This window comes from Channa argus, chromosome 1, assembly GCF_033026475.1.
Source record: "Channa argus isolate prfri chromosome 1, Channa argus male v1.0, whole genome shotgun sequence".
In the NCBI taxonomy this organism is placed as follows: domain Eukaryota; kingdom Metazoa; phylum Chordata; class Actinopteri; order Anabantiformes; family Channidae; genus Channa; species Channa argus.
The window spans coordinates 17,143,472-17,157,418 of NC_090197.1; the positions used below are offsets into that span (position 1 = coordinate 17,143,472).

The 13,947-nt window shown below is 39.6% G+C and overlaps 1 protein-coding gene across 4 annotated transcripts in view; it reads left to right on the forward strand.

The window, feature by feature from the left end:
- Positions 1–13,947, forward strand: part of ctnnal1 (catenin (cadherin-associated protein), alpha-like 1) — a 45,822-nt gene that overhangs the window by 25,060 nt on the left and 6,815 nt on the right. The window contains exons 3-13 of one of the 4 annotated variants that reach the window (XM_067503049.1): positions 2,139–2,328; positions 5,189–5,303; positions 5,547–5,734; positions 6,508–6,627; positions 7,819–7,908; positions 8,317–8,487; positions 9,370–9,570; positions 10,602–10,688; positions 11,476–11,634; positions 12,260–12,352; positions 13,390–13,540. In XM_067503049.1, coding sequence (XP_067359150.1) covers positions 2,290–2,328; positions 5,189–5,303; positions 5,547–5,734; positions 6,508–6,627; positions 7,819–7,908; positions 8,317–8,487; positions 9,370–9,570; positions 10,602–10,688; positions 11,476–11,634; positions 12,260–12,352; positions 13,390–13,540 — 1,414 coding nt within the window. In that variant the 5' untranslated portion in view covers positions 2,139–2,289. Of the gene's footprint in view, positions 1–2,138; positions 2,329–5,047; positions 5,129–5,188; positions 5,304–5,546; positions 5,735–6,507; positions 6,628–7,818; positions 7,909–8,316; positions 8,488–9,369; positions 9,571–10,601; positions 10,689–11,475; positions 11,635–12,259; positions 12,353–13,389; positions 13,541–13,947 lie in introns of all 4 variants that reach the window. The other 3 variants (XM_067503059.1, XM_067503040.1, XM_067503066.1) reach the window with 3 other exon arrangements.

The following is a 13,947-nucleotide window of genomic DNA, read 5'->3' on the forward strand; positions in this document are numbered from 1 at the left end:
CTGTTATGTTACTGGTAGGCCGTACAATGACTCAATAAGCCTTTTTTTTTGATTGACCCAAACTTTTCTACAGTACAAAAACAATTTCACCAATCATTTATCAAGGAACTTAAACACAATATTTTTCTGTGTTGTGGTTAATTCATGGAAATTCATGATTTGTTTTTTTACACAGTCACTGTTATTTATATGCATGTTGCCTAGTAATTTTAACACTGTTGGCATGAAGGCATCAGCCTGTTTTTACACTTTTAGCAATGTTGGTAGTCATGTTGTCAAAATCAGTTTGCTGAACTTTGATCACTCACTGATACTTGATAAAGCTGATGAAGGACAGTGTCTGACCTACGGTCTTAATTTGGGTCACATATCTCCATTCCGAAGCTCACGTTGTTGCTGACTCATCCATTTAGCCTTTAGCATTTTGGAACTCTTACGATTTATGGTCTAATGTTTGAGCCCAAATTTGAAAAACATGAATATGTCTTATGTAGGACAGAATCATTTTTATTGATAGATAGATATAGTTTATTTTTGTTTGTTTTTTTTGTTTTTTTTTTGATGACCCAGATAACCACAAAAGTGTGTGTGGGTGTGGGCAAAGGTATGAGGAAAGTAGTGAAAGTGTAGTTTTGCTTCCTGGAAGGCTGTGATCTGTAGCAATCCCCTGAAATTGCCATGACATCTAAGTGTTACATATGGTATAGTCTTTAAAATCTGTCTGATCAAATTTCAAAATTTTCAAAAAACAAAAGGTTCTTTTGTGGAGAAAAAAAACATAAAGCGACAGCCTAGTGTGTTACATTCCTGTGTGAGGATGTTACTAGTTCAGACAGCCATCTGAGCTCAGCAGAACTAGGGTGTGTTCTGTAGTTCACAAAGGTTTGACTATAAAAGATTCCCTACTTACAACACCTATACTGGAACAATTAAAACCACCACACACACACACACACACACACACACACACACACACACACACACACACACACACACACACACACACACACACACACACACACACACACAGAGAGAGAGAGACAACAGCTGGAGAGAATAAAAGTAATCAATAAAAAATTAATCATAATTGGCTCTACCATTCATTATTCATCATCCCAATTATCACTGAGGCCCCGTGTGAATTTAGTGTGTGTGTGTGTGTGTGTGTGTGTGTGTGTGTGTGTGTGTGTTTCCATGAACCCAGCAATGGGCTGTCTTTTATGTCATGTATGAGTGTGCATGCAACATGTGTCTGACACTGTTCTTTCCCATTTTATAGGACATTGTGTGAGTTATGTTGGGATTGTGTCCACATTTCTGCTGCATGTCAATGTGCTTTCTCTGCTTCTCACACCCATAGTAGGTTGGCACACCCTGTATCCCAAAATGTTATCTCTCCACTAGTAGCTGTGCTGGCAGAAAACTCATTTCTTCTGATAAGCAAATGGAGTGTGAGCCCCAGACAGAATATGCTGCTTTATCAAAGATGTTTAGATATAATCAAAACATACGTTCACTGTAGAACAAGAGTTATGATTCTAGTTTGGCAACATGCAATTCTTGTATTCATTATCTTCCCCTTAGGCTTAGAAGAGTCAATGGAAAAGTAAATAAACAGTATCTAACCATATTAGGCTGAAACACAATAGATATGCTTGATTGTCATACTTTGTTACAGTGAAAGTATATCTTTTCAATCGTGCTATGGTGCTTAGCTAATTAGCATTTTTTGGGAATCGGTTAATTGTTTAATCAAACAAAAATGCCACACCTTATTTGGTTTCAGCTTCACGGGTTTGAGGGCCTGCTGCTTAAATTTCTTGTATGGCACTATATTGCAAATATTGTGGATTTCTGCGCAAATTTAAGAAAGGCTTTGGGAATTTATGATACATATTTTATGTGTGAATTTATGATCCAACATTAAATTAGTTATATGAATATATGAGAAAATAATTTAAACTTGCAATCCCATACATTGTATAATTATTTGGTACAGAGCATTATTTTGAGATTGAGTATTTAGCTAAATGTACAAAATGTACAGACGTGTCTGTGCCTGTTTCTAAAGGCAGAAGCAGTGCAAGTTTTTGACTGCAAATAACATCCTTCATTTCTCTCTCCAAAAATTCTTCCAGATCACCACTTTGATTAACCATAAAGACAAGCCAAAGAAGTCCGAGCGCACCCTGACAGCCATACACAGGGTGGGCCAGGCAGTGAGTGTGGCAGTGGGACGTTTCGTTGCTGTTGGGGAGGCCATTGCCACAGAGAACCAAGAGCTGAAAGATGAGATGGGTCAAGCCTGCTTTGAGGCACGCAAAGCAGGTAGGCTGTATCTCATTATGTACTCGACATTTCAATGAATTGCTGCACTTCGTCAAGTGTTTCTTTCTTCAGGGAGACAGCAGTGGCACTCATTTTGTGGTTACTATTTAATATTGGGGAAACTTGGTTGAGGTTTCTACATCCTGAATGCTTTTTTTTTAAGAGGAGATACCATATATTTCCCTTATAAGAGCAGCCACAGTTTTATGATTTTCAGAAATTGCCACAGAGGGACTTAAAGCTGTTCAGTTATTAAGTTGCTTCCTCATCGGTGCTTATCTGGTAAAAGGCAAACCCTGACAGTTTCATAAAACACTTTCCTTCAGGCATCACCGTATGATCACATTTTAGCAAATTTTGATTAGTCTGGACAGCCTGGCTGTCAAACAGTATTACACCAGAGGACCTCCAATGTGCTATAAAGACACTGCCTATTAGTTTTGATGTAAAGGGTGAAAAAAAGCTTCTTCACCCAAGGGTGCTGCGGTGAGGGAGGGAATGAATGTGTCTGCAGTGCTGTAAGTTCTCACAGCATGAGGCCGTTTGTGAGTTTAAAGGAGTTGTGGCTTTTTCAATATTCACTGCGTCAAAGTTTGCTTTTATGTTGCATAAAGATATTTTTCTCACCCTGAGGTCAGAACTCCAAATGTTTTTCCAGTGTTTGAATCTGCTGGCTGGGTAGCTTCTATGTGGAGTTGCAAATTCTCCCCTTTTCTGCATTTCTGCATTTCTGCATTTCCTATGCCCTTAAAATTATGCACATTAGGTGACAAACTGGCAACCTGTCCATTAGCCTGTGAACCTAGAAAAATGATCTGACAAAGATCTAGAGAGAAAGTTTTAGGATGGGCGGAGCCGGTGTATAATAGTGTGAAGAAAAAACACTGAAAGTGGGAATCACTCTTACGGGACTGTCACCTTTTATTCAACCTGAGAAAGAAAAGGTGTCAGAAATTTGTTTCAACATTTCTGCACTTTCTTGTAACATTTTCTGTTAAGGCGCAGACTAAAAATACCCACTCAAGACACACATCCACCCTGCATCTTCCCATCAGTCTAGACTCTGTGTGTTTTGATAGTTGGCACCTTTTGCTCAGGGAATCTCTTCTTTTGTATCCAACGTCTTATTTCATCAGGTAAAAAAAAAAGCCCTCGTTTAGCCAAAGAAGACCAAAAACATTATTACACTGGATAAGAATTTAGACACAACACTGTTCATATAGGAGGAACCAGCTTGCAAAGCGTTAAATTCTTGCACAGCACAGATTTGTAAAGACAGCTAAAATTGAGAAAAGAGAGTTGTGGCGGGAGGAGGAAGAAAGACTGATAAGAAATTGTGCATGTAAATTTGTGTGCATTGGTGAAGCCAATATGTGTATTTGTGTGCATTCACAGTGTTATCTTGCACTTCTCCTGAAAGACAGTGTTCAAGTGCTCCCTTATTAAAGTTTACTTTCTGTGTCTGTCCATGTTTTCTAAATGATGGAGACATCTTCTGAGATGAAAAACAAAGTCTTGAAGTCTCCACGAGTGAGAAGGGCTAATTAGCGAAGGATTGACATTTTTCTAATAGCCTACCTAGCCGTAGGGAGAGTTTAATCAGGCAGGCTTTGGCCTTGTGTGCTTTAATGAACGAAATAAAGGCAGGCTGAAAGCACTAGTTTAATTAGATGTTACCCATCATCAGAGCAGTGCAGAGATCCAATGAGGCAGGTCAGTGAAGGATCTTCATCGCTGTCCTTTTCACTCTGTCAGTGTCATTTTCACATTCACATGCTTTCTGTTTAGCCTTCTACTTCAGAAAGAATCATAAAACCTGAAATAGTCATTGGGACAAGACGGCATTTATAGCAGATGCAGTATTTGAGTGTTTAAAAACTTGAATACATTTGCACTACAGAGAATGAGTTGGCAAAGGTGTTGTTTTTATCAAAACTGTTGTTTATTAGTTGAAATGGAAAGGATGAAAATGGTCAAATGGAAGACTTGACAGTGACACCTAAAGAACCACACAAGATGCACTTACAAATAATAAATGCATCATGCAATTAAAAGTCAAAAAATACAAGGGAATAGAAGATCCACAGGTCTTCAGTACTTATAGATAATAAAGGGACCAGTAGAGTCAAGGTTTTACATTTACATATAATGAAGATTTATCCTGTGTACAATTTTTATATTTGAGGACTAAGGGAGGGGGCTCAGGCCTCTGCTTTCCATCCTGTGAGTGTAATGGGTGTTGAGCAGCATTCTTTGTGAGCCCGGCCTCTATCTTTTAACTGGTTGGCAGAGCTGGCACTGAAAAGCAGCCTGTCGGATGCAATCAGTCTGTTGGTGCTGCTTGTTTTAAAGGACCAGCCAAACCAAAACGACAACCAAGCTGCATGACCTGGTGGAGTCCTTCTCCTTCCCCTGCCCTGCTTTCTGTCTGACATTTCTCTCCTTCTCCCTCCCACTCTTAACTGAATAAGTTTGCCTCCAGATAGTGACCCTTTTCATGAAAACTTTTTCATAGGTTGAAAAGAGAGAGAAAATTTTGGGCTCTGCATTAATATTTTGTGCATTAGCAAATTCTGTATGATTTTGATCCGGTGTGTTTCACTGTTTGTGGGCTTAATGGGTTGCATTACCCAGAAAGTGACGGCAGTCTTTGAGTCAGGTTGGCATTACTGTCGTACCACTGTGCTGAACACAGACCATTATGTTTCATTCTTTTTAGAAAAAATATGTTCTACCAGAGGTAGCAGATTGGAAGAACATCATGACATTGTGTAGTCTGAAGTCTGACCTGCCATAGAGGGTATGTAGTAAATTGTATTTGAACATCCAACCATTTTCTGCCACTTTCTGCAAATTTCAGTATCTCGGCTGCAGGCGAAGCAAAGATGCCCAACTACATCCTGCAGAACTTCCTGGGGGGGTCCCATGTTGCTCCCAGACCAGATGGGATGTGGAAATCCTCCAGCATGTTTTGGGTCAGCTTCCCTAGCTGTGAAAAGACTCTTTTTAAATCATCTGACAGTTAGACAGAAAGTCTCCAAGCCAAACCAAAGACATATTCCACAGCTGTGTCGAATTGAGCTCTTTGTTGATTTAGGAGCCTGAATAAAAAGTCACCTCTGCTGACTGCTTTCATTTGACTGCGTCAGGTTGATCTTATATAATAACGTATCCACAAAAACCTGAAACACATTGTGCTCCTCTCTCCAATCTTTTAGGTGATGCCATAGCCCAGTTGACAGATGTGGGATCATCCTTGCCATCTCAGTCAGACGGACGTGTCTCAGTGTTTAGTGATAGGACAGGAATGGTAAAAGCTGCACGCTTGCTCCTCTCTTCAGTCACAAAAGTCCTGGTCTTAGCTGATCGCATCGTCATCAAACAGATAATCACATCACGCAACAAGGTAAAAGATGCTAATACGAGGTGGCACAATTTCAAAGCATATGCACAAATGTCTTTCTCAAGCTCTCTGGTACATACACTTATCTACACACACATCTTAGCAACCTCCATCCTTTATTTCCTAATAGATAATCCCTGGCTCTCTGAAAGAGTACTCTGGAGGTAATTGAAGGGAAGCAGCACATTCAGTGACCACATAAAAACACAGAGCCAGAGACTGCCTCTCTTCATCGTACCTGGCTCTGCTCTTAGCCAGACAGTGTGATATGGATGTAGCTGTAGACTGAGCCAAGAATGGAAACAGGGGGGCCTAATCATGACTGGTTAGCCTCTTTTGGACAGACAATCGACAGCCCCTGTTCTCCATTACGGGCAAACACAATTACAGCTCTTCCTCCTCATTGTCTAGTGTGGATAAAAGCTGCCATGTTAGCACTGCCAGCTAGGCTGCCCTCAGCAGCTAAATTAGCAGTTACAGGGGGCTACTATTAACTAAAATGCAGGTTAGGAACTACTAAATCTGCTTGGGTTTTTTTAGAATACCACTGTTATAATTGTATCACGCTGAACCATTAATGCTACATAAATTTAGGATACACAGATATAATGTAAAAAATCGAAACTATAATAATTCAAATAAAAATAAAAGATTTACTCGTGATTTTTAGTTTAACATAACATCAGAAATGGGTTGTTACATTGTGTATGGACTAAACAAACACAAGCCATATGCTTCTAGTCAACACACTACTCTGATCTTCTCACTTCTCTCAGGTCCTGGTAACCCTTGACCATTTGGAAAGAGTCAGCACCTTCCAGGAATTTGTACAGATTTTCAGCCAGTTTGGCAATGAGATGGTGGAGTTTGCACACCTCACAGGAGACAGACAGAACGTGAGTAACATGTGAAAAACTCTGCAACATGTATGTAATGTAATCTTCTAAACAAACAGTGATCTCAATAGGCAGTGGAATTAAACTGCAAAACCTGCAGTACTTACACTTTGAATAAATCAATAATTTAGGCGTCAAATATTTACACTTTGAAAAATTAAACAATAAAGCAGCACAGTTTCCAACAAGCTTGTATTTTTTTCAAATTTTACCCATTTCTCTGTGTCCACTCAGTCATACAGGTCAGTTATGACTCGCACTCCTCAATATATCACATTTCATTGTTGATATGATCTGACCTATGCTCCGACAGTCAATTTTATTCTTCAGTATATTTTTTTAGCAAATTTGCAAAACAAAATATTCACTCTAAGCTTTAGAGAAACTTTGTACTGTCAGGTTTCTAATCCTACTCTGATGCATATATTCAGCCTCTGCAGCTAAAGCGCTTTGCCTGCAGAAGCTGATGTAAAGTGCAACAGCTGTGAAAGCTAGACAGGCAGGAGGATCGACCATCCCTATTTCTGAATTTCATCAGGGCTCATATTTTGACAAACACATCACGTCTCTCCAACGTTCCTCATTGAAGCTTTTGCTCTCTCTCATTATTTGCCACCCTGTTTTCTTTATACTTTTTTATTGCATTCACTCATACTTATGCGCTTCCACGTGCGCACATACACAGATGCAAAAGCACACAGCCATTCAGTAAATTTACCATCTATTGAAAACAGGCGCGCACATAGGCAAAATAATGACGGATAATCACATCATCTTTGTAATCTATGGCAGAGTGCCTGGAAATGAGTTGATTCAGCTGCTTTTTCTAAATCCTGTATGTACCGTATTCAAACTGTCTATTTCTGTTTAGAATACATTCAAAAAAATTATGCAGCAGGTCAAATGTACTGTATCTTCTTTCCTATTCTGGTAGCATTGGTTTTTGAAGACAATTCAGATGTTGATTTTGAGTGTGTGTTTAATTTTTATTCCCTAACCCAGTAAGGACCTTTTGCCAGTCCTAATATCTTTAATAATAATTAAAGTCCTGTTTGAGGGTTAAGACTTGGTTTTAGGGTTAGGGTTAGGCATTTAGTTCTAATGGTTTGGGTTAGTATAAGGGGATAGGGAATGCATTTTGTCAATAAAAGTCCTAACAAGAGTAGAAATATGAATGTGTGTCTGCTGCAGGACTTAAAGGATGAGAAGAAGAAGGCACGGATGGCAGCAGCTAGAGCAGTTTTGGAGAAATGCACCATGATGCTCCTCACAGCGTCCAAGGTAAACAACTAGTGCATCAACACTTGGTGTCAAGGTTTATAAATTATGTCCATTTAAACTTTTTAAGTTAATTGTGATTAATTAATACTAAATACAGAGTCACATAATCATAAAAATCAAATCAACAGCTTTCGGCTTGTCACTCCAGGGCTCGCCAGAGCAGAATGTGTTCTGCATGTTTTCACATTTTTATCTGGGCCCTTGGTGGCGTTCCCGAGCCACACCTGGTGGGATGGAATGCAATCTAAATGCCTTCTGCATCCCAACCCAATGCTCTACCACTGAGCCACCAGGCCCCCTACATAATCATAAAAAATAAAACGTAAATGAACATTGTTGGGGAAAAAAGAAAAGATAAAGAGTACAGAGGAGCACAATTTGAGATTTCACATTAAATTCCTTCCAAAGACTTGCCTGAGGCACCCAGATTGTGAGTCGGCACGAATCAACAAAGACGCGGTCTTTCACCGAATGCGCTGTGCCCTGGAGCAGGTCATTGAGATTGTCACTGAGGCAAGAAGCTGTGGGGAGACCAAGGTCCTTCCTGCAAACATCTACAATGGCATCAAGGACTTCAAGGTAGGATCAGAAATGTTACTTGCAATGCTTTGCTAATGTAAAGATAAGTGATAAGTGAGATAAGTTCTCTTGGGGATGAAGCATCGTGCTTAACAAGTCTTCCTCAGCTGCTTAGTAACCACTAGTTTTTCAGAAAATGACAGTGATGCAGTCTGTTCATATTCATTTGACAGACACTAGCTCACGTCAGTGTGAGGGTTGCTTTCAGCGTTAACATTTTTTCATTCACTGTGTTGTTGCAGCTTTAGATGTGACTCAGACAATCAACATGGTGGACCAGACCTTTACTGTTTTAGAATTCCATACATGTACTTCTCTAAATCGTCTTTAATCCTACATTGGTCTGACTAATCTTTCTCCTTTTTGTGATGGAAATTAAAATCATTTATTTGAAATAATTTGTTTCCATTGAGAAAAATGAAGAAAGTATTCTAATGAAAGAATCTGGAGATGCTTATTGCTTTTAATAAGTGGCTTCGTTGCCCTTATTAGCGGGGTTGAATAAAAGCTTATGTAAACTATGTCATCTTAGGACACATACACAGTAGGAGTAACTCTCTTAAAACAGATCTTTTTTGAAAAAAGGAAGCAAAGTATAAAATAGGCAAAATGCATTAGCTTTTATTCATGTGTTCTTGAGATGCTGCAGAATGTATTTTGCATTTTTAATGGCTGAATGCGATTCCAAGGTTAACCCATACCTGTCTGTCCTTGTCTTTTAATAACGGGGTCAAGCACCTAATGATAAGATAGTAAATTAAATTTTTTGCCTCTTGACATTGATCAGTAAAGCTCTTGTGTGTTGCTGCCTCCTCACTCTTTCTATTTCTCCACTCATTCCTTAAATGTCCCTTCTTCTCTACAAATTACACCCCTTTGCAGTCCAGCGTAGAGTGCCTGCGGGAGGACCTGTACTCCCTGTCACCCCAGAGCATGTGCAGTCAGCTGGAGGCTCTGGTGGAGCGGACAGAGGACTTCACTGATTCGGCCTACACCAGCCATGAGCAGCGCCAGGCCATCCTAGGTCTGTGCCAGCTGGCGCACCAGGACACTCAACAGCTGGTGCACGCTTGGGTTGAGGCGGTATGTTAGCACAAGCAGGCACGCTTGCACAGATGCACGCACAGTTAGGGGAATATTCGTAAAAACATGCCACGATACGAAGAAGAATTATGAGTAGCCCATCTGCAAGAGACCTTCATAAGAAAATTTGAATAATAAGATGCAAAACAGTTATCAAAGCAAAGAAGATGAGGTGTGGGTTGAGTTTTTCAGCACACCCTCAGACTGGAACTCATACAGACAGGCCTACGCAGATTAAAAGTCCCTCCCCAGCCCAGTCAGTCATTCACTTTGCCTACTCACTTTCTTTTCTCACATCCCTCCTGAAAAAGCAGAGCATAAGTCACCTGAAAACATTTTTTATTACTGCTCCTTCAGCTAAGAGAGAAAAATCATGTAATGTTCCTTGTCTTGTTTCCATTCAGTCTCATTGGTCTTCAAAATTGGAATTACGAAACACAAGTCATTATGTTGAAGTTTCTCATTGTAAAGTTTTTTTCCCCGTGTCTTCAGAGAGATACACAAAAAGACTGCTGCAAAATAATTGTGTAGTAGTGCCTCATCTAGTCTTTGCAAGTGAAGGTCATTGGGGGAACTGAAAAGACCATAGCACTGCAGTATTTTGAAATTGCAGAGAAAGCTTCTGAATGTGCAAATAATCTTGCATTTACTGCCCAATCCAAGTTGTGCTCTTAATTCACAGTGTGACATGTTTATCAAACATGTTTGTTTTGGCTGCCTTCGATACCAACTACTGTAAAATTTAGAAAAATATTGTACAATATTTAAAAGCTATAATTTGTTGAAATTATTGTATTTTTAATACCCAAAATTGCATGTCAAAATACGACTCTCTTTTATATTCCCCACATAATAGTCTTATTGAAAAGTTAGAGACCATGCTATGAAGAATTTTGAGTTCATTTTTCTTTCCAGCTTTTCAAATATATTCTTATAGTCTGTCAGAAAACAAATTTGTGTGTGTTGACTGTACAACCTTGTTGTGTCTCATGCTTTAATCTCTTCTTCCTTTCTCTGTCTCGCTGGAGCAGCAGTCTGCCCATGCCAAAGAGGCCACAGAAGACATGGAGGTGGCCATCCTGAAGACGAGCCAGAGCGTCAGTGACCTCAGACGTGAGGTGAGGTGAACAGTCTGTCTCTACTCTGCCTGTCTGTCCTCTGCGTCAGAACATCCACTCAATGGCCACTTCTTTAAGTACACCTGTACAATACAATACAATTCAGTGCAACAGCTTCGCCACAAATTGTACTTTTACAAGGTTATAATTTGTTAGTTTTTAAGTCAAAACTGTCAAAAAGGTGCTAATTCTTCTGTGTTTATTGTTGAATTCGTGGTGGGTAGTGCAGTCATGCAGGATTGCATTTTATTAAGAGATGCTTCTAATGTTTTGGCCACCCTAATCAAAAGGAAAAACAATCTCCTAAAATAATGCACTCCAGCTTGACTGTATGATTCATACAGTCATGTCCGTGACCTCAATAATAAAAGCATTGAAAAAACAATATCAACCTAAAAACTCAAAATTCATAACCATGTATTAGAAGAATTTATAACAGAACTGCTGCATTGGATTGCATTAGATTATACAGGTGTATCTAATAAATTGACCAGTGAGTGTATGTATTCTGTAACAGAAACAGCCTGACATGACTTGGATATCTCTCACTTGGTGTTCTGCCTCAGTAGCTGGTTTCCCACTTTTCACATCACTCTTAATCTAACGTGCTGCTGCCAACTCAACTATGTCACACTGTCACTTCTGCTCTTCATTGTTTTTCTTGCTTCCTTAAAATTCACCCTTATTCATGCCTCTTACTCATCTTTATTTCCTTTAGTCTTCACCTTCTATTAGGACGTCTCCACCTGTGATTTAATTATCATTCCCTCTCCTTCTCCTCCTTCAGCTCCATAAGGTTGCAGTTGGTCGTGCCTCAGACTTGCTCAAAGTTCATGGGGAGCAGCTGCCTCTGAGAGCTCTAAAAGCTGCAGGCTCTGAAGGAAACCTGGAGGCAGTGGCGGAACATTCCCGCAAGCTCACTGAGCAGAAGGAGCAGCTGGTGGAGGTAGGCAGAAACAAGGGCAAAGGGACCAAGTAATGACACCAGTACTGTTGGGTGCAAATGTTTGCATCCCCTGATTTTGAAGTGTCAAAATAGGTAAAACAAAAATGTTTTTTGATTACATTATATTTAATTCACATTTAGCTAGTACAAATGTTCCTCAAACAGAAATTTGAAAAAACATTAAAGTGTAATTTAAATGAATTTATCAAAGAAGAACTTCTGCATCAATGTAATTTTCATTACTTTACAAACTTTTTTTTATATAGTTGTTGACCAGTTTTGTTTTTTCTGGTAATGAAAGAACCTTTGGACTCGCTGAATGTGGAGTTCGGGTTAGGTTTAGGGTGATCACCTTCAATGCCATTTTTATGTAGGGGTATATAGTAAAATAATGAAAATTATAGTAAAATAATGAAATGCACATTAGTGCAAAATATTGCATTCCCTGTGATAAATTAATTAAAATGTAACTCTAATTTCTGATTGAGAAACATTTGGACTATTTGAATGTGCATTAAACCTCAATGCACCTATATTCAAATAACTACAGGATTACATTCAGTACATTTCCTATTAATATCAGGACCCTCTGTTAATCAATTCTGTTTTGCCTGTTTCAATTTAGACTTGTAGGCTGTTGTGCCATGTGTCAGGGACAGAGCCCCTAGAGATTACCTGTATACACGCTGAGGAGACTTTCCATGTCATTGGTCCACAGGTAAGCCAATATTCTAAACAGTTTCTGTAGGGATTGTTGGTTTTAGATAGCATATGCCCCACTGACTTGAAGTGTAAATGCAGGGGAAAAAAGAGAAATGTGGAAATATATACACATAAACTTGCATAAATTAAACCTAAGAACTATTTTGGGCCATTTAGTAAAGTCATATTGGTTTCATAGTGGTCAGGGAGTGAAATTAAACCAGTCTAATATTCTACTTAGACAGTGGGGAGGGAATAAGTCAAATTAGCTCATGTCTCCACTCTTTACCTCCTACACCTGCAATCCATTAAAAGATGGCTAAGAACATGCCGTCCACCTTGCCTCCCTATCCCAGATCTAATTATGTTTGCGCTTGGAATCCATCCATGCCTGCAATTATCCAGCAATGTAGAATGTTCCCGTCCTGCGGTGCTAATGTCAGGCTCTGCATGACTCTGCAGTAATGACTCTGCCCCTAGGTTCAAAGGTCAACCAATCAATAACGCTGCAGTACTGGGTGATGGTGGTGATATCTTACTGTGTCTGCGTAAAGTAATAGAGGGGTGGCCCAGAGGGTAATTGGCTATTAAATACTACACTATAGGGGATAAGTGTGTGTGTGTGTGTGTGTGTGTGTGTGTGTGTGTGTGTGTGTGTGTGTGTGTGTGTGTGTGTGTTTCCACACATTTGTGTATGTTCGTACATGCAAGTTATATTTATCAAACTCAGCTGTCCAAAATCTTATTTCTCTTGACTTTACAGACCAGACCAGAATGTTGTGAAGTGTTAGTCAGCATCTGCAGGAATTATTACTCATTTATTTTTCTGCCTTTACCATGGTATACCGCCCCATACCATGCTCCTGGGGCGGCCGTAGCTCAGTTGGCAAAGGCAGTTGTCTATGATCCGCTGTGGCAACCCTGAACTCACGGGATAAGCCGAAAGGACAAAAAAAAAAAAAAAAAAAAAACCCATGGGAAATGCTCCTCTAAGCTCTTAGACAAACATAATGAATGTCAGAATGTCTTTTTTTCTTCCCCAATTCTTTTCAGATCATCTCAGCAGCCCAGACACTGGCCCTCCACCCATCCAGTAAGATTGCTAAGGAGAACCTAGAAGTGTTCTGCGAGGCCTGGGAGTCACAGCTCTGTGACATGGCCCTGCTGCTCAGAGAGATCAATGACATTTTTGAAGGCAGGCGAGGTGTGTTTTTGTTGAGCTAATGATACTTTGGGTTTGGGAGGCAGAACATTCAGCATCACCCACATAAGAAACATAGTTTTTGGAAAAACTGAGATGCAGAAGTGAATACAGGTAGAGTGTGTATAGAGGTTTTTGCCAGAAAGAATCAAATTCTTTTACAAAAAATCCTGATGAATCTTTCTGCCGCTGAACACTTCAATATCTTTATTAAAATAACCATGAACATATCTTTTAAATATTAATCATCATGGAACGTGGGAAGTATTCAGTAAATGCAATGTCAATGCCATTTACCACCCAAGCATTGATTCCTCCTCTGTACTACCTCTGTATTCATCATTGTGCTAGGCACCTGAAGTGTCCAAGACATAGGCCGCTGCTTTTACAAAGTCAGCTTTCTCTATCAA